This window comes from Hippoglossus stenolepis, chromosome 21 (genome assembly GCF_022539355.2).
Source record: "Hippoglossus stenolepis isolate QCI-W04-F060 chromosome 21, HSTE1.2, whole genome shotgun sequence".
Taxonomy (NCBI): Eukaryota; Metazoa; Chordata; class Actinopteri; order Pleuronectiformes; family Pleuronectidae; genus Hippoglossus; species Hippoglossus stenolepis.
The window spans coordinates 1992055-2018887 of record NC_061503.1 but is presented as its reverse complement, the minus strand read 5'-3'; the positions used below and the strand labels follow the sequence as shown (position 1 = coordinate 2018887).

At 41.5% G+C, this 26833-nt stretch overlaps 1 protein-coding gene across 1 annotated transcript in view; it reads right to left on the bottom strand.

The window, feature by feature from the left end:
* ryr2a (ryanodine receptor 2a (cardiac)) overlaps positions 1 to 26833 on the bottom strand; it is a 162231-nt gene that overhangs the window by 78354 nt on the left and 57044 nt on the right. Inside the window, exons 4-21 of the mRNA XM_047338421.1 lie at positions 19910 to 19984; positions 19522 to 19600; positions 17501 to 17613; positions 16154 to 16253; positions 15252 to 15348; positions 13014 to 13088; positions 10643 to 10799; positions 10002 to 10166; positions 9462 to 9583; positions 5618 to 5801; positions 4642 to 4777; positions 4318 to 4413; positions 3429 to 3547; positions 2744 to 2877; positions 1846 to 2087; positions 1463 to 1655; positions 632 to 836; positions 251 to 355 (exon numbers count right to left, since the gene is read on the bottom strand). Coding sequence (XP_047194377.1) covers positions 251 to 355; positions 632 to 836; positions 1463 to 1655; positions 1846 to 2087; positions 2744 to 2877; positions 3429 to 3547; positions 4318 to 4413; positions 4642 to 4777; positions 5618 to 5801; positions 9462 to 9583; positions 10002 to 10166; positions 10643 to 10799; positions 13014 to 13088; positions 15252 to 15348; positions 16154 to 16253; positions 17501 to 17613; positions 19522 to 19600; positions 19910 to 19984 — 2397 coding nt within the window. The remainder of the gene's footprint in view (positions 1 to 250; positions 356 to 631; positions 837 to 1462; positions 1656 to 1845; positions 2088 to 2743; positions 2878 to 3428; positions 3548 to 4317; positions 4414 to 4641; positions 4778 to 5617; positions 5802 to 9461; positions 9584 to 10001; positions 10167 to 10642; positions 10800 to 13013; positions 13089 to 15251; positions 15349 to 16153; positions 16254 to 17500; positions 17614 to 19521; positions 19601 to 19909; positions 19985 to 26833) is intronic.

The window sequence follows — 26833 nt, the reverse complement described above, 5'->3', positions numbered from 1 at the left end:
TGCCTCTGTCAGTTTTAGTCACTAACATTGATTATATACATGTTTTTTCATTGGCCCAATGATTATTGCATTGCTGCTGCTATGGTAATGTAACACTTATCCATGCATCAACCATCTTTGTTATTCCCAGTTTTGTATTTTCCGTTTAGTTTAATGACCATGTATGCTGAGAAGTGTGAAGAAGCGTAGCTGAGTCGCATGCTGTCCGGTTCTGCATAATCAGTGTTTCATGAGTTGGCCTGATACTCACAGCACCATAGGTCCAACCCAGATCTATCTTGTTCATCACCCACAGTTCATGGATGTTTTCTGCAAGCTTCTCTCTGATCCTCTCCAGGTGAGGAGGCAGCACAATCTGTAGTCACACACAAAAAACAAACATCTCGATCATCATGCTTCTGTTGCCTTTCCTGTTTGTCCTCATTGACAAAGACAGCAGAGAAGATAGAAATAGCATCATAATAATGAGCTGAGCTTTAGAAACGTTTTGGATTATTTCACAACTGAATGGTTATGCCAGATATTTTGTTTGTATTTATGCACATGATTGTCTATTTCATAAAGACAGATTTTTTCAACAGTGAACACGTTGGGTCTCCTCCCCTTTAACAACCCTCACTGTGCTCTGTACCTGGCTGGTGTCCACAGGTATCGGGGTGAATGCTGCCTGGCTCAATGTGACGGTGGGTCCCAGGAGGTCTCTGGCTGCAGTCTGGTCCTGACTGGCCTCCAGCTTCAGTTTGTCCCTGGGCAACACTGCCTCATAGCAAGGAGCATAGCCAGGAGGGGGGAGAAACTTAAACTCCCCATGACGACCCCCGAGGAGAAAACGCACCCTGCAGTGGGACATATGAAGATATAAGAATTAGATTAGAAAATGGATTTCTCTCAGGTCAAAGGAAACTAATACATCTGTTGACATGACATCGATCTCTGGTGATGTATTTAACAGATTCATTTTGACATATTATGATCATTTTAAATACACACTTAATTAATACATTGATTAATAAAAGAAAAGGGCAAAAGTGTCATTTCATCACATTTTGATTTCTAAAGTCTGTTGTATACTAAGCACTTGTGCTGAATGCTATTAAGTAGCACAGACGTGTAAACCCACACTAGTACAGTGCAAGGGAATATGAATTATATTGTGGAAACCAAAGGATAATGTCAAAGCTTTCCAGTTAGTTGAATAGTTAGTAACTGAACTTTACTTTTTAAAGTGGCCTTTGGTACAGTATAAATCAAATATATATTTAAAATAATATTATTATTGTTGTTGTTTGACAGTGTAGTTATATATACTATATGTAGTATGTGGCGCTGGAAAATATTGTGTTGCTATGTGTTTGGTGGTCACACTAAATATACTGAAGGGTGCTGTATTCCCTTTAACAAGATTGCAGTGGATAATAGGTGAACTTTCATTAGTGTGGAGTGTTTGCTGTAAGGGACTGACTTGACCCCGGCAGAGAAGCTGGCCACAGGGAAGAAGAGGCCGTCAGAGTTGAAGTTCTCAAACATGCCCTGAACCGGCTGACCGTTGATCCTGAAGGAGATGCTGGGCACACTGAGGTCCAGGCAGCAGCTCACCACATCCTCTGACCTCAGCACATGCTGGTTGGGGGAGGTGACGGTGCGCGCAATACAGCCTGCACAGGTGTGATCGAAGAACAGTGAAGACAGAAGGTTTCGTTTGTGTTTAACTTCAAGTCGGCAAAAAATGTACACGTCTGCATTTCCAATCAGCAACTGGAACAGCATGTCTCAGTATTTATAATCTGACAGAGTTCATCAAGCTTTATGTTGTCTGATTTTTGGAAAACATGGAGACTAGCTCACCTGACCAGAGATGAAGTCCATCAAAGCCGTAGGAGTAGAGGTCATCACCCACCCCGTTGCCTCCCCATCCCTCCCCTCCACTGGGGTAGGGTGCATAGCCACTGGTGCTGGCCCAGCCCACCCTGAGGTGAGTGGCCTCTGCTGTGACAAATGGCAGCGCCTGATCCACGATCAGCTCATAGTACCACTTCCTGTACTGAGCGGAGCCATCACTGACCCCCAGGAAGATGTTTGGACGCATGCTGCAGGGCGGAGGAAAAGAACCTTTTGAAATTATAGAGATTTATATCTATAAATGTAACCTGTCTCAAAGGAAACCTGCAGATACCAGTTTAAAACTGAGGTAAAACAATAAAATCTATAATACCTTGCAAATTATTTTTAGACCTAAAATCCAAACTATGTACAGCTTGTTTCGTTTCTTTTATTACTCAATGATTTATGACTTTGCTCAAACCAAATAAAATAAAAGTCAGAGTGAAGTACAGTGAACACCACTAAACTTCTGTGTATGATGACAACCACAAGTAGGCTACTGTATGTAAGAGATTCTCTTATATGCAAGTGCGTGTATGTTCCTTTTTTAAACCATCCCTTACAACCTCTCACTACAAAACCTCCCCACATGCAACCCAACCCATACAAATGTTACTTCTGTGCTATGCTGTGACTGTCAGTACAGTAACATTTACTTGTAAACTGCTCAACCTAAGACAGACATTTAAGAATTTCCAATAGAAATTAAAATTAAAGGTTACATTGTGTACATAAACCTTTCTCTGATGACGACAGATGTTTTAATTTTATTGTCCAGTGTTGTCAGTGTGTGTGTGTGTGTGTGTGTGTGTGTGTGTGTGTGTGTGTGTGTGTGTGTGTGTGTGTGTGTGTGCGTGTGTACCTGCTCACGTGGTTGATCAGGCGGGTCTGCAGTAGTAGATCTCTTCCTGGCAGCAGGTTGTCACAGATTAGGTGCTGGTTGGAGCGGACTGCTACCCCGTGACACACACATAGCGAACACAACACATCCAGAACCTAACCAGCACGCACAGACACACAGAGAACATGTCATTGTTGTAATGTATCATTGCTCCAGTGCAAACACACGTCTGCAGGCACTGACTGGCCTGAACTGCACAGAGCGACTGACGGGATCTAGACAGGCTGCAGCTATTTGTCTCACAGTTTTTTTTTCTAGAGAAATCTTTCTTGATTCCCAAATCCCAAATGTTGACACCAACAAACATCCTGAACAAAAAAAGAAAATGGAGGCAGTGTGTAATGTCACTGCAAGTAAATACACTACCACACACTTTAAGTGGGTCATACGTGTCTTTATCCAGCACATTATACCTGTAAATCCTTACTTCATCCAGCCCTGAAGCCTCTTCTGCCCCCCGCCCAGATTCTTCCCACAAATTCCCACAAACCTGTTCACACCATGTAGGTTATTTGCCTATAAATCTGAATTGCATATGGTCTGTATTTATATAGCACTTTTCTAGTCCTGCTTTACAGTTTTTACATTCACCCATTTTATCACTGCCCTTTTCTCTATGAGACATACTGTAATTAAGTGCCCAAACCTTGTGGTTGCGTCCATGCTTGTCCAGTAGAGATATAATAGATTTGATGTGTCCCTCCTTGATTATGTTCAGTGCCTCAGGACTTTCCACCAGCACACAGTGAAGAACCTCAAGTATGCCTAGAAAAACCCGAAACGCATACATACAATACAGTGAGAATGAATAAATATGTAGAGTCAGCTTTTAAACCATCCTCGGGCTAAAAGTAGCTCTTGGCTATAACAGGCTGAGTTAGAGGAGAAACCTGAAAATATATATCAGTCCTTACTCCTACATTTCTGGTGTAAAAAGAAGAAGTCACAGGTAGCTCAGATGAGTCACTCACTACTACTGTATGCACACATTGGTGAGGCGTTTGCCCTTATTCTGAATAGGACAATATTCCCATTAAGCTTTTTACAAAGCTAATAATTACTCCACTAACATTCCCGTATACATAAAGCTGTACATACTTCGATTAATTGATAGAGTCATGATGGATTGCCCTACGCAAGAAAACAAGTCTGTTGTATTGTTTAAATGAATGTGTACTTGTCTTTCTTTTCTTCAGGCCATACCTGGCACGTGATGCAAGATTTGTGAACAATGCACTGAGCTGTGCACAAACAGGCAGCAGGCTGTTCATCACAAACTGCTGTAAAAGTCCTACATATATTCAGAATCTGCTGTATATACGTCCAAAGAGTGTTCCTAAATCCTTACACTACAGCTTTGAAATGTCCCAAATAATCACCTGAATGAACCAGGCTGCTCACATATGCTGCTGTGTTTTGAGAAAACCGACACTGGATCTTGTGATTTCAACATCGTCATCACTTTATGATGGTCCAGTGGTGATGAGTCATTGATCAGATTAGTGTGAGTATCTCACAGAGTCAGGGTGACCTACCTGAGGAGGCCTCCAGTCGCTCCAGTCTGCTAATCAGCCAGTCCAGAGAACCAGAAAACTGGGCACAGTTCTTCCTGTTTCCTCTGATCAGTGCAGCTGGGAGGAAGAAGGGGGACAGGGGAAGTAGGACAGACAGCAGAGGGCAGAGGAAAGAGGACAGAGGAAGAAATGAGCAAACAGACGTGCTTACTATTGTGACATCAGTGTTTATCTCGTTTCATTAGTTTTTCCTTTCAACCTGATCTTTGTTGTGTACAAATGATCATCTCTTTTGTGAAGATTAAAATGTACAGCCCAGGACAGAGGAAAAAAACGTGTGTATACCCAGGAGCTGGTAGAGGGAGTTGAGGATGGAGCTCCAGGCCTCTCCTGCCTCCCTTCCTACGGCCTCAGCAAAATGAGCTGCACTGCTGTAGACGTGAAGTCGATCAATACACTCCAGCACCAGGCTGATCATCCCCTAGAGACACAGAGGTTGGTGGTTTCACTGGTTCATTCAGCTGCAGTCAGGAAACACTCTTAATTATAATCAAATGAAGTGGACGGGAGAGAGAAACGGTCACTGTGAAGACACTGCAGAGAGCTGCAGTGAAAACCTCATAGACAAGCTCGGGTCCAGCATCACACTGTTGCAGTCCTGTCTGCTCTGTCAACACTTCTCCTAAATGTTTATAGAGTGCTGCAGTATGGAGGAGAGGAGAGGAGAGGAGAGGAGAGGAGAGGAGAGGAGAGGGAGGGAGGAGGAGAGGAGAGGAGAGGAGAGGAGAGAGGAGAGGAGAGGAGAGGAGAGGAGAGGAGAGGAGAGGAGAGGAGGAGAGGAGAGGAGAGGAGAGGAGAGGAGAGGAGAGGAGGAGAGGAGAGGGGGAGAGAGAGGAGAGGAGAGGAGAGGAGGACTTAACACGAAATCATAAGAGACATAAGTGGTCCTTCTTATTAATTGTTTCTGTGCAACATATTGTGATTTTTTTTTTAATATTTTCTATTTTGAAGTATTTTCTATGACCTTTGCTTGTGTTTCTGGGCTTTAGATATCTGCCTGACTCATGACTGTTTATTGGACTGACTTCTTGTTGAAGAACTTTTGGACTGTGAGTAAACACCTTTTTATCTGAAAGCCTGCTCTCTTAAGTCTTCTCTGACATGTTAGTCTACTGCAAAGTGAAAAATAAACAAAACACAATTCTCTTAATCAATTCTCATGCACTGAGGTTCCGTGCACACACACACACACACACACACACACACACACACACACACACACACACACACACACACACACGCACGCACGCACACTGCCCACCTCCTCCTGAAAGAGGTTCTGTCGGTTCTTCAGAGCTCTCAGCCGGTTCTGCTTGTCTTCGTGTTCCAGGTGATCTCCAGGTGGTTGGAAGTAGCCAATCAGATCCTGCAGACTCAGGCTGACTGAATCTATTGGTAGATCTAAAGTAGAACTCCTCCCCTTTCTCCTCAGTGTGTCCAGACCCCTGGATGGAGGGTATAGAGGAGAACACGTCAGTCACCGTGTGTACAATGTCAGATTCTCACTGCTGCTGTAATGTTGGTTTTGACTTCCTGTTATGAGATGCGTTGACTGATATAAACATGCAGGTGCATTAGGATATGCTCTTCTGCTGCAAGCTGATTTACATTAGTCAACTCCCCAGTGCAGACTGATGTTTGATAGAATGGAACAGATGTGATGGGCTTTATGTTTAAGATCCAGCTCCATCCAGATTCACATTATCTACAGTGCATTGTATAGTGTATTTTTCAGTGAGTAATAACTGCCAGAGTGAGTCTCTAATGTTTACTGTACAGTCTCAACTCAACAGGCCCGGTCCTCCAGTGAGCGAGGAGGAGTATCTCTCCTCTTTCCTTTCTCCTACAGCAAAACACACAAATCCATCTGTGAGGTGGCAGCTAATGTGGCTCGAGAGTCTCCATTTTATTTCACAGAGATGTAGGGTCGGCGCTGTTATTGATGGTTCGGAGCTTTTTTTAAATTTCCAACTACAATGTCCCTACAAAAAATTTAAAAATAATTACTAGTCCAAAGTTATTGGGATTTTGCCTAAACTAGATTATGCCTTGACTATCTATGCATACTTTCTTAACTTGTTCACACCAATATGTTGGATATGCATCACTCTGTAAGGTTACATCTATCCTCGCTAATATGTATGGTCATGGTCCCTGGACTGTACCTCAGAAACTGCATACTTCTCATGCACTTGTGTCTGTGAAGATTTTCCATCATCCAGGTCGTGGTATCTTTAGAAGTTGTACAAGTGTCAAGGCAACTGGACTAGCTTCTGTTTCTTGAAGTCACAACACAGGTACAGACCGGCAGAGGTTAAATACCTGAACTGAAAAAGCCTCTTGGATGACAGGTGAAACATCTTCAAGAAACATAAGCAAGTTTTTTCCAGCTCCATGAATATACCAGCTAAAGTTGAATTGCAAAAAAAAATATATATTTTTAAATACGTCAAAGTTTCACCAAACTTAGCTCATAATGTCACTAAGACCTCCACAAAGTTTGGTATTTGGTTTTTCACTAGTTGCTGAGATATCATAACTTATCTGCAGTGACGTCACATGCTCAAGCACAAAATACCAATGTCCTTCTCTATTGACGGGCACCCAGACCAGGAGGTGGGTTTGATATGCATTTTTAAAGGTTGGTCCTAATTTCACCCAGACTAGACAAATAGCTGAGCTGATATTAAAACAGCTACATATTGAATGGCTTATTTTGGACATGACATCTCTCAGGATTAGAGTAAGATGTAGTAAGGGGGAGAACCCCAGATTATTCCACTTTACCTTTTAGCCATAGCTCTTAGACAATACATTTATACAATGGACCAAGGCAGGGATAAATTGTTCCAGTTCAGAAAACTCAAATTAATTTGTATTAAGATAGCGAACGGCTCAAGAGCAAAAGTAAGTAGAAGTGCACCAAGGGGGCATCCCTGCCATGCTAAGACTAAAGGGAGGGAGTATAACACCATAACTAATGACACAGGCTGTAGGTTTTGCATAAAGCAAAGCAGCCCGGATAATAAGGTTTGCTCCGAAGCCAAGTGCAGGTCTAACAAGAGTGGTGATAGCTCCTCTCCTTATATGACTCAAATAATCCATGAGAGAACGTGTGTAGACCAGAAACCTTGGTAATGGTTAACTATTGATTTCCATCATTAAGATCTTCTAAAGATGGGGGAGAATCCAATGGATCCACCTGTTCTTGTGGATGAGACTGGGGGAGACAGTTTTTCACATTGTGAGTCTTGTGTCTGTCTGCACTCTCTCGATCTGTCTATCTCTCTCTAAAGACATATCTATTACCTAGATATAATTGTCCTGTGTGATTAAATGGTCCAAACTGAAATTTAGGCCCTCACGGTCCGTAAAGTATAAGATAACCAAAGAGAGCTTTAATGGTCTCCCTGATAAGGAAAGTCTTCGTTTGCGATATGATTTAGGTTAAAGTGCTGCCAATGTTCACTTCATGTTTCAATATGATGATTCAAAAGAAGCACTTTGGTAAAATGTCTTTTCTTCTGGTTGGATAATAAAATGCGCCTTAGTTGTGTTTTAAATAGAGAACCTTTTTTTTTTGACAAATTGGATTCATAGTTTGGAGATGAGGAAATGTTCTTTAGTTACAATGTGACATTAGCCGAGTCCCCTCCTTCAGAGGTTGCATTTGAACACAGATAGGGGGACAGCGGCATGGCCGGGCTGTCCCATTTTTAAGGCTGCCTGAAACATGGCAGAGAAATGTGTCCGTCCATTGCCGAGCAATGAAGGATCCAATGCGTGGATCCTTTTTGGACCAAGTAATCACAGGATTCCTAGCGCCAGTGAATAAGCTAGCAAGCTAGTTATGCGGGGGGGGGCTGAGCTGCAGTAAGGGCAACGCTACAATGTAATGCTAGGGTGTCATTTTGATTTACCCATACTGGTCTACACTATGGTAGATGGACTGAATTTATACAGCACTTTTCTTGTCTTATCGGCCACTCAAAGTTAAATTTACCCATTCACAAACTTATTTATACAGCACTTCTGTGCGCAGCACTTTTTCTATCACACATTCATAAACTGCCAAGCAATTTATGAGTCCAGCATCTTGCCCAAGGATACCTCTGCATGGAGACTGGAAGAGCTAAAGAACGAACCACTGACCTTCTAAATAGTGGACAACTCGCTCTACCTGATCACAGCCGCCCAGTTGTCTGTGGCCTACATAGACCTAGTCCTCCAACATACTACTGTATTAAAAGAGGGATGACTTGAGTTGTACTGATCAGTATCTTGACGTTGAGGTCTATTGCTGTGTATTGACATGTAAATCTGATACTGCCGCTCAGTACCACAGGGCCTCTACTTATAAATGATTCATCAGTCATAATGAATGATGCTATTCATCGCTCAGTATTTACATTTGATATCTTGACCATTAAGATGATAGCTCTCATATTTACAGCTGACTGCATTGGTATGAGTACTGAATCTCTTCAGAGGATTTGCTGAGCTACCTGAGTGGCCTTAAAGGGTTGTGACTGCTACATGCTTGAAGGCAGCAGTATGTTTGCTGCACACACACTTCTGAACAGAGAGAGGCTGCAGAGAATTAACGTTGAATTACAGCTGCCTGTTGCTTTACATGAATAAGGCACATACAATGATTCCCTCGTACCCAGCTTCTTTTCTGACACATCTCTCCTCAAATCAAAGGACATAACAGCTGAATGCAGCATACTTGGTGTTGCACATACACTGAGTACTTTAAATGCATTTTAATCAAATTACTATCAGGCACATTGCCTCCAGAGCAGCCACCTGTTCCCCCCAGAACTTCGATATTTTTACCTTTTTATTCCAGAATCAAGAGTCAGTTTGTTTCAAACCCTGATGCACAATATGGAGTTCTATAACAGTTTGCTGCAAGAAATCTCTGTCAGTCACAGGGTGTCACCTCTCCGGTTAAAGGTGCGTGTGTGTGTGTGTGTGTGTGTGTGTGTGTGTGTGTGTGTGTGTGTGTGTGTGTGTGTGTGTGTGTGTGTGTGTGTGTGTGTGTGTGTGTGTGTGTGTGTGTGTGTGTGTGTGTGTGTGTGTGTGTGTGTGTAATAAAACACCTGATGAAGAGATTGAACAGAAAGACAGTGCTACGGATGACTCTGGCAGTGCGACTCTCCTCATGTTGCGACCGAGATAGCGTCAGCCCGTCGTCCATGTGACCCTCATGGTGCATGATGGCCTGAAATTTTAAATACAGTTTTGTCAACTTGGAAGAAGTAACCATTGTGTCAAAACCAAAATATCAAAATTAAAATTTCATAATCAGTTTTCTGCTTGTGCTTCTGCCTTTAATTTTTTATGAGACTGGCTATATTTTGGACAAATGTCATCATTAAAGCAGGTTTTTACTATCACTGTTGTTTCTTTCCCAAATAAGTTGTTTGCAGAAACATGTCTTGCAAGCATGTGTGCACCTATTGTTTTCTCTAATGTTACATAAAGGTTACAAGCTCTGGTATTGACGTCTTAATCTGCTGCTGCTTGTCACATCTTCCACTTTGGTTGACAGCAACCCCAACACGGACACTTACAAGAGACACGTGTTAGAGAGAGGTGGTGAAAATTCATAAAAATTTCAGTATGGTGCAGAAAGGTACCTTTCTCTGAACTCCACCCATGCGTGCACACTTGGCATCAACAGTCTGGTAGGTGAGCCACAGGTAGGTGTCAACGTGTTGGATGTAACACACAGAGTCACCATATTTGATGTCAGGAACACCCATCCCATCCACCTCCTTCTTCACACCGGGGTCCAGCTTTTCCTGAATTAAAAAGAAAGAGAGAAATTTCTAAAAAACGTTTCTCATAATAAATTGTATGGAAAACCTCCTCTCTGTTTGACGCGATAACTATAAAGGTCTGTCTGATGAACTCATGAGATTCCTGCAGATCTCGGCTCTCTTGTTGCTCGGACTGTGCACATTGAGAATTGACTGAGTGAGAGGGGAGCAGAGAAGCACAGAGCCAGACAAACCATACTCCTGAGTTGGACTTGGGACTCTCTGAGGAGGAGATGCAGCGGCAGAGAGAACAGATGTATGTATTTTGGACAGAGAGGTCACGTTGTAGCTTTCTGTCCAGTAAAAATACAAACCCACCAAAATAAGGTGGAGAGGCTGCTTCTCTTCTGTTGTCCTTTAAATGTCTTATCAATGTTCAACCTTTCCAGAGTACCGGGGATTTATTTTTGACACTGTAATATTCTGGCTTTCACATAAAAGTGTGGTAAGCGTTGTACCTTTGACGATCTGAAGCAGAAGGCTGTAGACTTGACATCAGCCTGCTCCTTGTCCATCAGCAGCAGGGACTTGTCTTCTATCAGACTCAGATACTTTCCTGTCGTCACATGTCTCAGTCTGAATGGCTGGCCCCAGCGGATGTGACTCCCACTCCACCTGCAAACAAACAGTCAGATCCATGAATACTAAAGGTTTAGAGAAGCTGAGAGAGACAGTTGGAGACCAGCTGGGGAACATCGTGGAGCTTATAAAACTTGGCGTGGTTCTGTCCAAAGTTAAAAAATACACTTACAATACCAACACAGCTAAAATTCAATAATTACGATATCATGTCATTCCTTCCATATTCAAACAGAACAATGTATGATGCCATTTGACGATCAGAAGGTGATAAGATCAGTCGGACTAATCATCGTCCTGTGACTGAATATTAACCGGGCGTAGATACAATCTCATCCAGTGGTTTGCATGTTCAGATTTTAATGTGAACGCTGAACTGAGCTAATCAGTTTAGAAATGACGAACGTGAACGTGAGCAGCGTCCACTCCAGTGAGAGTGAATGCCGCTCACGTTGGTTTTAGTCATTATCGTATAGGCCATTATGTGAAATACCAGGAGCGGGAGAAAATGTGTGTGTGTGTGTGTGTGTGTGTGTGTGTGTGTGTGTGTCATCCACATACACACACACACAGGCCCCAGGGCTCCGCCCCCACTCACTCACACAGAGCGGCACACACAGTGTGATAAGAGGAGTGTTCATGTGAAGTGATTTTGTTCAAGAACAGTGGAAACAAACAGTAAAATGCAGAGTTTCCTCTTCAGTCCACAGCTGCACAATGATCAGAAGGTTGGTTTGTACCGAGCTGGAGTTTCTGTGTCCTCCTCCACTGTCCTGCTGATCTGCTCTCACTTGAACTAATAAACACTCATCACAGGTTATCAGGACCTGATCAGTACATGAAGTAACTGAGGGTTTGTTTGATTCACTCCAGAGTTTATGAGGCTGCATTTAAACATAATGAAAAATGACTTGTCAATATTTTGTGCATGCACAGTACAACACGAGATGTGACGCGCACATACAAGACTCAGTGTTAAAGTGACTGGAGGATCCGGAATTATGATCCGACACCATCGATTAATAACTAAATACATGATCGTACGTTTGTCGTCTAAATCATCCCAATAAAAAACGGAACAAATGAACGTGAACTAGTTCGTTTTTGGTAATGTCTAAAATGGAAAAGTAGAAATAAAAGCTGGCTCCCTGATTCTTTCTGCCCTTGGGGTGAAACAATTCTCAAATAGTTCAATTCAATTTGCATATGGGCCAAATTATAATGATCTCAAGGCATTTTATAAGGTCGAGACTATCTAACATGTTGTGAGCGTTTGGTTTGTGTTTTTCTTTTAATTATTATTTGCTGAACTGACTTCTTAGTTTGTTTTTTACCTCCTGTGCTGCAGCTACATTATTCAACTCTCAAACATAGATAGTAGTAAACTAAATTGATTTAAATTTTTCCAACATGTCTGTGTGTGACATAAAACCAAGATATGTTACAAAATGTATATTTTACAATATGTGATATCACCCCCACTACTGTAATATGAAGCACAGCTACAAACGAGCATTTTCACTCTGAAATCTGCAAAAACGGTAGAAATATGGCAACCGTTCACTCAGCTTGAAACAACCAAGAGCTGTGGCCTTGTTATCAACCGAGAAACCTTTTCTAAAAGTTACTGCCAGGTCCCGATGCTGCTGTTACTTAGCAACTACTGGAATCATTTAAAGGCTGTTAATGCACACTGTGGGGAGAAGTTGTGATACACAGCACAGCAAGTGCTATCAAGCCAAGCTCGACTCTGTACACTGTGAGGAATCCCCAGCAGTGGCTGCAAACAGCTCGACAGACGACAAGACAACACAGTAACATGTCTAATCAAACAACAGGCGCGCGTGTGTGTGTGTGTGTGTGTGTGTGTGTGTGTGTGTGTGTGTGTGTGTGTGTGTGTGTGTGTGTGTGTGTGTGTGTGTGTGTGTGTGTGTGTTACTGGAGAGGGATTCTTAATAATACAATAACTTAATTTGCATAACATTTAATGTACTTAGTCACAAAGTGCTTTAACAAAAGACATGAGGTGGTAAAATTCAAAAAGACAACAAAACGATACATAATAATATTTACCTGAAAGAATATAATCATGTAAATCAGATTAAAACCCCTCTCAGATTTTGAACGTGAGACATTTAGTACCAGAACATTCAATGCTTATCTGAATGATTTTGGTGACTGAGTGCTGTGTACATTGGTGAATATTCTTGTTTGTTGTATGTGTGTGTACAGTGTGTATATTGTACTTACACAACCCGCAGAGTCTCCAGCCTCCATAGGGACCTGGCATGACTGGACACTGCTCCCCCCTCATAGTGCACTGTCCTGGGGGTAAAAATGAAACAGTCACATTATATATTTTATAATTTTATAACCTACTGGCTACTACCGTATTATTAATTGTGCATTATAATTAAGACACCCACTGCACAGCAATTCCTGTGGCCTTAGACTTAGTGTATATTGATATGCTATTACCTAGACAACTCAGTGAAAACCCTTTGCAGACAGTGGGACAGAGAACACGATCCGTCTCATCAGTATTGTTTAACAATATGTCTGTCCCTTTTGGGTTTATCTTAAAGCTATTTATTAAGAAACCTCTTTGTCACAGCAGAGTCTGTAGTGGTGGTGTTATACTCTCTCTGTAGGTCATGGTAATTTCCTTAGAAAAGGAGATGAATACAGAATACTGGTTTAAACTGGAGGGGGAGGGGGCGAGCAGATTGCGGAGGTGATTTTGACATTAATTCAGAAAAGTCTAATGTGTGTGTTATAAAACCAGCAGAGAATACACTGTCTAGACCTGACACTACTTGTGACAAGGCTGGTTTCGTGAAGATATTGTAGGTTAGGCTGTATTTATCAAACTACTTAAAGTCAGGTTTTCAAGATTAAAGTAAAAATCCTTCACTCTCACACTTTACAAACTGAAGAATGATAAAAACAACTGATCAAACATTTGATTTCAAAAGTCTCTAAAACCTCAGGAAGCTGCAGTGGTCCTCTAAGGTAATAGCTCCTTGATTACTGCAGCACAGACACATTTGAGCATTCATCTGTTTTCAGTGATAATTCATAATAATGAAAAAAATCGACAATGACAGTTAAATCAGTATAATTAGGAATATATTAGTTTTGTTATCATATTGGCATTTGACATTTGCTAGGATGTTACACCACTTTTTCTGGTCTGGCATTTATCAGGCTGCTCCAAACAATAATAACACTATAAATCACTGATTTGATTTACAGTCCGTGCAGAACTAAATTCTCTTAAACCTCATCTACCAACTGGTAAATGTCTATAACCATACATTACATATGTATTACATGTTTTAATAGTTATAGTTTATATATTCTTATTGGCTCTTCCACTCCGATCATACATGTGATCAATCATGTGATCACCTGACAGTTGCTCTTAAGAGTGACGTTAACACCCGACTCTTGGTTCGGAGGAAGTTACTCAACACGTGTCTTATTCATAGATATAAAGATGGACGATTCATCTCCTCGTCCTCCTGTTGTACAAAACCAGAGCTGAAATATCCTGGATGCCATCTTGCTGCTTTCATGTAATTTAGAGCCAGAGTCTGTGCGCTAGTGATCCTGAATATTAATAATCATACATGAGTACTCTTTGATATGGATGATTACAGTTCATGTATAATTGAGGATGGTCTTTAAAGCCAAACTCTTTTGGATCATTCAGCCGTAATACAGATAGATATGTTTTATAATGATAGTGAGGAGCTGAGCTGGTCTGACAACATGTGTCTGGATCTGAAAGTTATTACTGGAAGTTAAACCCGGGGCCTGCACACAATTTATACGTCTTTGAAAATGCGACCAACCAACCGAGGCACATAAAGCAGGACTACAGTTTGTTTCCTCTCAATTCATTTTACCAGTCCCTTGACTATAGTCTTATACAACCTTATATACTTAATACTAGTGTTATTTCATGAGTATAAAACTTCAGTTAAACGTACCAGACAGCCTGGATCAACTGTGGCTGAAGCAAGGCAAAAACTGACCTGGACCTCTCACTGAAAAACACTGTTTCTCTTTCCATAAGCTTGTCATTAACTCCAGTCAAAGTTCTTTTGGAGGAAAATATTAATAAACAGCACTAAAACAGAAGTTTTTCATTAATGAGCTCACCTTTGTATACAAGGTGATATCTACTACGTGGACACTTTGGTGAATTTATATTTTCTCAGCACATATATGATGATGAAACAAATGAGGGATAGCTCTCAATCCTTTAAACAGAGACAGTAGCTGCAGTCACTGTTCAGCTTTGTCAAATTTTAAACCTGACATTTGTGTGATTTACCTGGTTTAGGTTTATTTCTAACACTTGTCCCTTTGTAAATAGAATCAGTGCTGGCGAACCACGTATAAAACCAAGGGAGCATTGTTGATTAAATAACAGTCTCAATCTCATAAATAAGCCCAGTTTTAATTATCAGCAAAGATTACCTCCTCTGCTCATCTCCATGTTCCCCAGATGGAACTGTGAGACACTCGTCCATGTGACCGTGAAGGAGGCGTAGGACGTCCCCTCCTATCAGGAAACCTGTAGACAGAGGACAGAGAAGAAAGGGAACAATGCCATTGGAGAAAAAAAAAAAGGTGGAAAAAGGGATATAAATGAAAGGAGAGAGTGAGGTTGGATGTAGAGGAGAGGAGGGGAGAAAGAGCCATGAATTATACATCAGAGAAACAGTCAGCTTTGCTTAGTACCCATGATACCTTGCTAACGCTTTGCTAATTTTGGAACTCTTGAGTACTCTGATGAACCTGACTGGATGTGGGAGGAGGAGGGCACCTGGGTAATTATGGTAACATGACGATGTGCACTTCTGAATCCCACCTGTTCACATATATAAAGACCAGCAGACCTGACTGTCCTAATGAAGGACGCCTGTGGGAACTGACGTCCCCAACAGACTACGGCAGCCAGTGTCCAGAAACAGATGCAAAGAAGAGCTCAGCATGCAGTCAATAAGAGCACACGTGCTGTTGATATACTATCATGTAATGTCCCACAATGCATTGCAGAAAGGGAATTGAGGCGCTGCTCACGTCTGCAATGGTGGTGAAACAGTTCCAGAATATTAGTATGTAGTACACACTGTCAATGTGATGTAATGCAAATCAGAACTGGGACAATTCACTGTAGATCAACTGTTGCCGTCTGAATATTATTACACGTGTACTGTTCAGATCATTTCAATTAAACTTTGCACATTTGTAAACACTTAAGAGGCAAAAAATGAGAGACTGTATAAAGCAAGAATGTAAAATAACTAAAATCACAATATAAGCAAATGGGAAAAAACAAATCGAAAATGGAGACACAAAGGAAAAGTCAGGTGTACCTTGTGCTACTTCACTGCCAGAGCAGATGGGAGCCACGCTCCACAGAGTCTGCTGGAAGGCTGCGTCTACATGGAGACTGCCATTACCATAGGACAGATGCTGCAGGAAGAGACACATGACAATTTACTGACACCCCGCCTGACACACACACACACACACCGACACACACACACACACACACACACACACACACTGAGGATGTTTAAGCCCGGTACGTAGCAGTTGAGAGAGGCGGGACTACAGTGACCACTGGGAGCACCAGACACTGTGCAGAGCTCCAGATGTGTCAAACTGTGTTGTATTGTACAGTTAATGAACAAAAGAAAGAGTGAAAACCAAATGGATGAAAACGACATAGAAGGCAGCCCAAACTTTTGCTCACGCCATGAAACTTGTCTTCTGTTTTGTGAGTGAATGAAATGAAAATGAAATCCTCATATTTAATGTCTTATGTTGTTGCTGCAAGGGATGCAATTTGCCCAGGGGTACCAACATTTTTTAAAAAGTTAAAATGGATGTTCATGAACAACAGAGCAACAAGTGGCATATGCAAACAAACAGTATGTAGATAATCGACCTGGTTTTTTTCCAGGTTATAGAGAACTAGGTTGCAGATTATGAAATCATCTACAGTTGTGTCGTAAGGATTTGGTTAAACTGCTGTTTAAAAATGTGACTACATCTCCTGATTATGTTATTATAGCAACCCCCGGGCCTTTTTGTCATCCCATTATGACATTGAAATTGATCAATGAGTCTTAGAGGACACAAGGACAGGACCTGGAGTATTTGAGGTGATAATGTTAAAGATTAAATGAATACAGTTGCAAAGTTCCTTTGTCATTTTCCTTCAGTGTAAAATCTGAATTATGAATTAATTGTGAAAGCCTCTTAGCAACTTTGTGCACATGGTCTAATATGGCATATGGATAGTACTTTAGTGCATACTGTACATACAGTGAAAGTAAAATGTCCCCTAAAAGATTTCAGTTTGTTATGTATTTGAATTTACAGATACTAGGTCCCAATAAAGGTGGAAAAGGTTCTGAAATGATTGATTTTTGCATTTTAACAGGGGTGCGCTGACTTTTTATATCCACTGTATGTATGTATATTTGATCAGTTTCTACGTAATGCATGTGTATGGACAGTCTGACCAAAGAATGAATATCAAGCAGCAAAGCAAAGCAGTAAGAAGGAAAGAAGAATGAGTGAAATAAATACTAAGTGGGGAGGAGGGAAGGAATTAGGAAACAAAGGAATAAAAAAAGACACAAAGTGAAAGTGATCAGGCGATCTGAAGCACCCTCTCCTCACACGTGCTCCCACACACAGCTGCTACTGACCAGATATCTTTCAGAGGAGATGCTGACGAGGATGAGATCATCTCCCACTCTGACCTTCTCTCCCTCTGAGCGCTGCTTTGATGCTGGATGGATGGTCCACCAGCAAGCCTCGCCTACACTCACATACACAAGGAATAAATACAGACACAACCAGATGAACAGCTCAGAAAACGTGTACATGACGCACAGGCTCTCAAAGCAACAGTAATTCATGTCACCTCAGCTTGTGTGTACACTTTCAGTTGCCTAGATTTTGCAGTTGTTCTCTTGTACTATAATTTGGATCATTTTTAGAGAAGCAGGTCAAGAACAAGAAGAGAGGAGAGGTGCACTTTGCAGTAGTGTACAGGTTTGACTTTGTTCAAAGGTAAAAACCACTGTGGAGAAGCAGCAGGAGTCAGGCTCTAACTCAGAGCCTGAGAGAGTAATAGCTGTGTGGAGCATAGTGGGAGCTAATGTAATCAGGCTAACCCTAATCTGAACCCTATTCTAATTCAGATTAATTTGGTTGATGAAGGTCTGATATGATCGGGATTCTTCAGAATATTAAAGCTACCAATTCTTAATTTGAATTATTTATTCACTGGTGCCCATACTAGTTATTATAATGTTCAGTTACATTTTCCCTTTAAGAAATATTCCAGATTCCAGAAGAGTTTTGGATCACAAGCAAAATTGGTCCTGTTTCCATGTTTACCTGGATCTGCTGCAGTGAAACTACAATACAGTGCTGCAGGGATGATGTATTGTTATTGGCTAAGCCTGAAGTAAGCATCACCCTGGTTCACTCATCAAAATCCACTGTGTTTTGGATTATTACAGAAAATAGATACCATGAAAAACAAGTTTATGACACACAGTGTGTTCAGCAGTAAAATGCTACTTTAGTCTTATTATCAACAGTCTACGCCAAGGTCACATTGTATAAACACAATGAGGCTGTAAAGATGGACTAGTGAGTCTATTGTTTTCAACAACCTCTGTAGTCTCATTTAGCAACTTAAGAGTGACCACCTTTCTTTAAGACACGTAGCAGCTTAAAAACCAGGGATTGTCTAAGTTACAGTGTTAATGATCCACATGGTTTCACATTCAGTAGTTACAGAGCACCATGATCATTCACCTGGAGCAGTGTTTTTGTGCTCCTGAGAATTTCCTCTCTGTTTTAGCTCCGTGTTGGGTCTCCACCACCTCCTGAGTGAAATATCCGGCTCTGTAGCAGCGGAATTCTCCGCTATGTTCAACAGCTCATCTCTAACTCTGTCTGCTGCTGGTAGACGTACAGGGTAGTGGCTTACTTTTCACTGAAAACAGCTGCTGCAGCTGTTGCTGCTGTTGCTTTTGGAAACCTGGCTGATGAGAACTGTGAAACTGAAGCAGATCAGTAGTTGTGGGTTCGAAATCCAAAACAACGTATTGTGAAAAATCTCACTCCAAGTTGTAATTTATTGTTCATATGCATCTTTTGATGACTCTTTCAGAACAGGTTCGACAATCGTGTGTTTCTCCTTTTAGGTTACACCTATATTACTACATTTTTGGTTCCGGATCAGTTTTAATCCCCATCCATACCAACACGCCCGAAAATGCATATAACGTGACCACTCATGTACACTGGACATGTGCGTGCTGGTGTAAACAGGAAGGCATGCACTGGACAAAATAATAATAATAGCTTGTCACCTATGCATCTAAACAGTTGTAACATTGTAAAATGCAACAACTGCATTACAGCTTGTTACCGAAGACAACAGGGTCAGCAACGCGTGTAGTTGATTATCCAGGTTGAGTTCTACACTGGCAGTCAAGGTTGGTAATGCTGTTTTTTTTCTTCTGGAGGGGGCGTCATGTGACAGGATGTGATCTCAGCTTGCAAGAAAAGTACTTAAAGTAATAATGGTTTGTTATTTTAAAACAATCTGGGGGTTTTAGAATACTTCATTAAGGTCTTAATATCAACATAATTCAAACATTGTGATTGAAGAAGTCCACACAGGTATCAAGATCAGTTTGACTCCTACCTGTGGTATCTTCCTGCAGTCCCACATCAAAAGCCAGTTTGTCTGTGGATGAGCGGGAGGTTGACAGACAGCATAGGTACTAAACAGAAAATCACAATAAATCAGACTCAGTTAATCTCTCACATCAACTAGAATGTCTAATAACTACAATTCATCAAAGCAAACTTGTATTACTACTCTTTACAACATGCTCTCCAGTTGTTTGAGAGGTGTTTATCATTGTGTACTTGGGCAGTACCACAGATGAACCCTGACATCAACAACTCTTGCTTCTTCATCTTTATCAATTCGGTTTCAGATGCAGAAGATAATTTAATAGGAACACCATACTGATAGTAGTAGTAGTATAAATATATTATACAGTATATAGGTGTGTGTGTTCACGAACCATTCCACTGTAGGAGTGTCGCAGCAGGACAGCGTGTCCATACAGTAAGGTGCGATGGCCGCCACCCTGGGCCGTCTGAAAGACACACAAAGAGACGCTGACAACATGAAGGGAAAAACAGAGCAGAAATGCAGAAGACAGAAAATCACTGGGACAAAGAGACAGGGAGAAACAGCAAAACAGATATAAACACCGGAGACAGAAATACCAGCAACAACAGACAATTACATTACATTTCATAATTTCAATACGCTATCATTTGAAAAATGCAAGTATACTAAACTGCAGTGCTGTTGATTATCGTCAACTAATCAATGCATACAACACATAGTATTTTTAAAGCTGCTCTATGAAAAAGATGGAACATCAATATATTACTCTAATTTATTAACTTTCTGAGTTGCTGGTGTAATTTTGTTATAATTTCTAGTATTTACATATTTAAACCAGGCTGCAAAGTTAATGTAAAAAATAAATCCTTTTGATTTAGTTCCATGTTTTATGTTTAAGTATGTGATTAAATTGACATTCGTTGCAGGTAACTAGGTTTGTATACAGTACATCTGATCTGAGTTTGATTCATTAGTCAGGTTTATTAAGTTCACTGTATAGTTCAAATAGCACTGTTTTTGTTTCATGTAAATTTTCTGATTACTATTGATCTCAATGTTAAAGACTGTAATACAAATCAATTTTTTATAGAAGAAGGTATAAAACACCGGTACACAATGCTTCACAGAACAAGATGGTGTAAAACATACAGTCAAGATAAAAACAGATAAAAACACGGAACATGAGACCTGATAGAAATGTAAGTGATGGGCGATAGGAATAAAAAAACAACAACAACAAAAAAACTGAATTACTACAATAAGCCTTCTGGTACAAGAAAATTTGTACCAAGGAGTGATAGAAAGAATCACTCTCCTGAATCTTCTTCCATCACGAGTTAACCAGCTCACAAAAGTGTTGTCTGAAGGTACAGTTGTGTATCATCAGCATAGCAATGGTAACAGAGTTCATTATGTCTGATTAGAGGACCCAAAATAAATATTTTGTCGATGAAAGAAAGTGGTCTGCGCACTGAGCCTTGGGGAACCCCTTGGGTAACAGAGGCAGGTCTGGACAGTTGTTTGTCACTTTGTTTAAGACACTTTCTGTACTGTTGAAGGAGCAATTAGGTTTAGATACACCAAATTATCTTATAATTGTGAGGTAGCCCAGTGCATCTGAGAGCAGTGTTACTCAGAGGGGTACGGCAGACCAGTGTGTGACAGTAGTGCAAAGTTCATCCTGCGGTTTCAAAGGTAGGAGTAGTGTAAATGAGTGAACTGCACTGTCACCTACCATCCTGTTGCTATATTTGACAGCAGCTATTGATGGTGGACAAAAATATGTGAAACAAATTCTGCTACACATGGCATTTGAAAGCAGTGAGCCTACAAGGACCTGGCTAGGGCCTAGCGGTGTAGCATTTACTGACAAACTACACACAGATCACAGTATCAGATCACTGCTAACTTTTACCACTCTGCTCCATATATAAAGACACATCTCCACTTCCTCCAACTCTCCAGAAATTAAGAAGAAATATCTAAGATATGAATGCCGCCATCTCGCCGTCGATCACTAAATTTGTAATCAAAGTATTTGCTGTAGCAATTGGGGGATGGGGCTGTGTTATCGAGGTCCCGCCGATACAAATGCCCGGCTTAACCAAGCACGAGTCAGTCTCAGTTGTCAATCATGACTTTTCAGCCAGTTTTTATATCATCAAATAAGTAGGCTTGCCAGAAAAATGTACATATAATAGTGTGATGAGAACTACCTAAAATGATAAATGTGTATTTTGACTCTTTAGTGTGGCTCATGTTCCATTCAGTAACATGGTGGAGGTGGGGTGTATGACCTATACTGCAGCCAGTCACCATCAAGATGCTTTGGCTTCACCTTTGGGGAGCTGTCATGTCCATGGTCTGCTCCAGTAGCCAGCCTCACCACCTCCCACTCACACACTCTCTCTCTCCTGCTTATTTTGCACACATCTTATGCATCATCTGCATCCTAAACTTACTGCAGATCACAGAGAAATGCTAAATCAGTGTAATTTGCTTGTTTATCTATAACTGCTGTCTCTTAACGCTTGGCAAGAGAAGACTGTTGGGGTAATTTTCTAAAGTATCTGTAAAATAATGTGAGCAAGATTCCTGATCTCAGAACAGTCAGGGGCGGCTTGACAAGCACACACATCTGTAGCTAGCTACAGTAAGTGGCCTGTTAGAGATCCCAGGTTTGATCCTCAGTGTGCAAAAGTCTAAAACCCGTCCGCTGTTCTGCATGACGAGTCCGCGACTTTGTCAATGGAACATGGCCTCAGTGGATGGTAGTCAAGCAGATGGTATACAAGAAGGCAGTAAATTACAAAATGAATGTGAATTGACAAGATCAGGTACTTTATGGGACAGAACACTGTTTATGTTGTTTGTAAATTAAGTTTGTATCTTTAGCAGGTCAGGCACTGTCTGAGTTGTCCTGGCAGCATGGCACTGATTGTACATTTGAAGCTGGAATTAATGGACAACAACTTCATCCAGTATTTTGCCAAGGATCAAGAGTTCAGAAATTGGTCAGAAATGATTCAGCTCATCAGGGTTCAGTCATCTTGAGAGTGTAGGGAACAGTGTCAGATCTGATAGAGGTCCTAACAACAATGAAGATCAGTGGACACTGAGACAAGCCTCAAGAGAGGCTGTGGGCACTGGATACAGAGAGCGAGTGGAGGCGTCAAAGTGTGTGGCCAGCTCCATGATGTCTGCAGCATCGACTGGGGGAAGGAAAAGGAGCCCTCTGGCTGACAGGCAGATGTAGTTGTCAGTGAAGGAGGTGAGGAGGGGGCAGAGCCCTTGTGAGTGCGTATAGACTGCATCAGTCTTGACTTGTGAACTTTCAGGGAACTTACAGCAGAGGTCAGGATCACCAGAGAGGAGATAGCAAGATGATCAGCTAATTTGCATTTGCTGTGAGAAGCAGGCTAAACAGTGTCAACACATGGTGTGTGATGCTGCACTTCCATCAGTGCATATATCCCCACACAGTTTATGCTTCATGCTGGTGTGCAATGCGGTTGTTTTCTATTTGAAGTCCTCTTCTTAGCATTATCTCAGCCAAGTAAGCAATAACTTAGCTTAGTGTGTGAGTGTGAGTGTGAGTGTGAGTGTGGTGTGTGTGTGTGTGTGTGTGTGTGTGTGTGTGTGTGTGTGTGTGTGTGTGTGTGTGTGTGTGTGTGGGTGTGTGTGTGTGTCTTGGTTGAGCAATACAAACTATTATGTTGCTGCAAACAAGAATAATTGATTATGTATAGAAGTGGTATTAAGTGAGTGTTGTGAGGACAGAGTTCAGATAGCAAGACGGCACGTGTGGTTTGTTGTGATGATGTACTAGCGCTTCCTTGGTGTGCCTCAGACTCCAGGAATGTGTCAGCCAAGCTGGAGTCATGTGGATATGTGGTCATGTCAACAGCTACTGATAAACAACAGAGGACCCAAGGGATCTTGTTGAAGTCCAAGTCCAGAGTTGAACAAAGACAATGGAAAACAACCAGATAAACAGATAGAAAAAAGCCACAATTCACACAGTCACACCACAGTCAGATAAACAATATACAACTCATTAGTCTTTTTGTGTGCACATGAACTTTCCATAAGGATGCTACACATAGTTTCATAACTGAGGCCACTGCCCCACTTCTGAGTGTGAGCATTAGGAACAGCTATTGACAGCTGATCGTTTATGCATTCAAAGATATATTGTCCAATCCACACACAAGGGCCATTATAATTATTTTACAAATAAGAAAAGCACACAGAAGAGTGCATAACTCCTCCAATGCCCAACTGTCCACTTATGACACCACATGACTTACTTGATCTGGGTTTTTTATTTGGATCTGCACCACATTGCATGCACACATTAGTATAAATATCAGCCCCTTAAACAGGCCTGATTTTTGTCATTAACATCCATGAATTATTCTCTGAGAAATCAACAAAAATGTTGAAAAACACTCATTTAAAATGTTAAATTAGGTGAAACAAAATTCTCCCTGCATGATCTGGATCCACACAAAATTTTGATGGGTTCTTCTCAGACCCATTCTCCATCCTTCCACCAAAGTTTCATGGTAATCTGTCCAGTGGTTTTTTTTTCATAATCCTTCTAACTAACAGACAAACGTTTTGTGACATTTTGCAGATTTACCAGGAAATAATTCATGGATCTTGATGGAAGAAAAAGGGGCATATTTAGGGGATTGATATCTTTAAACTATGGGTGTGCTCTATTAGTTCAATTTGGTGCAGCTTGATTGAATTGAAGGGGACTGTTGGGCCTTTGCGGAGGTGTGCACTCTGAGTGCCATTCTAGTTTAATACTGTGGCGCTACTAAGACAATGGGGAGCAGGTGAGAAGGAGGGTGTGAGAAATTTAGAAACTAAGGTTTTGACAATTGAGTGAATGAGCGAGTGAATGGGAAAACATTACATTTGTTTATATTACATTTGATTTAGCTGACGCTTTTATCCAAAGCGACTTACAATAAGTGCATTCAACCATGACAAAACATATTAATGAATGAATGAATGAGCTGTTGTAAAGTTGTTGTGTGAGTGGACTGGACAATCCATAAATTACAAATCATCACCGACACTAAGAAGGTAGTTCCTTTGGTTAGCCTTCAAAAGACTGCCACACAAGTGGAACAAACCACTTTTCAAATGGCCCTCATACTCTGTCACATGGTGTGAGCACTGGCACTGTGCAACACTGCTAACTATCAATAAGAGCACGACTGAGAACACCTTTTCTGTTATTTCCTGGTGAGCAACTCAGTGTAGCTCAGCGGGCACTGCTCCACATTGAAAAGGCCTGAAGAGACGACTAAAGATGTGAAACGTAGAGGAAGTGATGTCAGTGCAGCCTTCTAAACTGCAGACAATGGAGCCTCAACACACCCTAAGAAATGGGGGTTCTCTCTGCTTTGTTGCGTTCCAAGGTTCCTGTACGGTTTGCTCTCCTGGGCTGAAACATGCAGCTGGAGTTTGTTGAAGTCGATCTGTTTGCCTGATGGCCGAATTCCCAGTGGCTGCTATAGTTCTGTCTGTGTTTCTCTCCGAAACAGAACCTGCTTGGGAGAGCGGCTCCATTTTTGGCCATCGACAACTGGAACCTTTCCTGCTTAGGAATCTTCTGTTGATATAATCTCATTGGTTCTGACCTCACGGCAGAATGATGAGACCATGGATCATTTGAAAGCATGTCTCTCTCTATGTGTGTGTGTGTGTGCTTGTGAGAGAGAGAGAGAGAGAGAGAGAGAGAGAGAGAGAGAGAGAGAGAGAGAGAGAGAGAGAGAGAGACTGACTCTATATCAGCTTGGTGCTAAGAGGTGTTGATATGACATTGATTCGCTCATATCAATAAAATATATGGGGCAACTCTGCGTCTGCTCATACTGTTCATGCTCATGACAGTGACTGTACTTGCCAACACAAGGACGATGACAACGATGACAAACACAGACAGCAAGTGGAGGCACACCTACCCATATTTCCACATCTACATGCTGTGTGGACATGAGAGAGAGGAGGAGAAAGTAAGTTGTCAAAGTCATTTTACAAATGACACATAAAAACACACAGCTATCCAACATATGAGACTGTTGGATGAGGAGGTTATGACAGATAAGTGAATAAATTCATGGTTTTGTGCTTAAGTAACATTTGGCTTGGTTGGGTAATGTGCTTATTTGCTTTCTCAGAGATGAGACAACAGATTCCACTCTCGTGTGTTTTTGTTGGGAACTGATGTGAAGCTTAGCATCAAGACTGGAAACAGCTGGCCTGTCTAAAGCTGCTTTCAAACATGCACTGAACTTCGGAGACTCCAAATGTCCGAGTGAGAGCCTCCGGATTATCTGCGGACTTTCTCTGCCTGGCCCCTTAGTATAAAGTCTGCAGAAATAAACCCCTGGTATAAAATCCCCTGCTGGATTCACCGGGAGAGAGTGGGGGTTGATGGTGCTTATAACATCCGACAGTGGCAAAATGAAAAAACGAAAACACATCAAATATCTCCGGGTAATAAAGCGGAGCCACAGACGTAGAGGACATAGACGAAGATGTCCAGGGAGTTTGCAGTGATAAGATCTGACGCCAGTGTCTGTGTGTTGTAAAGAAAATCACGTGATCCACGCAGCCGAGTTAATATGTTACTTCCTGCCTCTGTCTGCTGCACCCGGCTGCTCCGCCTTCTCGCCTGAATAATGTGGAGGACTTTGCAAAAAATATTTTCCGTGCATGTGTGAAAAGCAAACGATGGGTTGAAGTTGTGGTTGAATGGGGAGTTAGTTTCTTGGTGGACAGCAGTCGGGTGCTTGTCAGAGATGGTGGTAGGTGTTTTTTTTAAGTTTTGGTCCCGCGGTTTCAACTGTTTCCCTGGATTCTTTTAGCCAAGCTAAGCTAACCACTTCCCGGTCCTGGTTTGTGATTTCAGCTACACTACGGGTCCTGCACTTTTTCCACATTGGTGCAATTTGGCCAGACCTGACACAGTAATCACATGCAAGACCCTGTAGACTAGAGGAAGTCGGTTCAGTTCAAGATGAACCGTGATGTCATTCTCTGTATAACTTTGTATCTAGTTTTTGTAGTTTTCCCCCTAGAGGTTGATTGTGAGTAATGCACTTTAGTTTCTATTTCCTGTTTTCTTTTTATTGTTTTTTGTATTTAGTCATGTGACACAGCCAGGTCATAGTTCGGAGATGACAAACAGGAAATCCTGTAGTTAACAAGTTCCTAGCTGGAGCTGGTCAGTGTGCAGCTCCAGCTAGGATTATTCCTATTCCTATCTTTCATTTGTGTCTAGGAAATC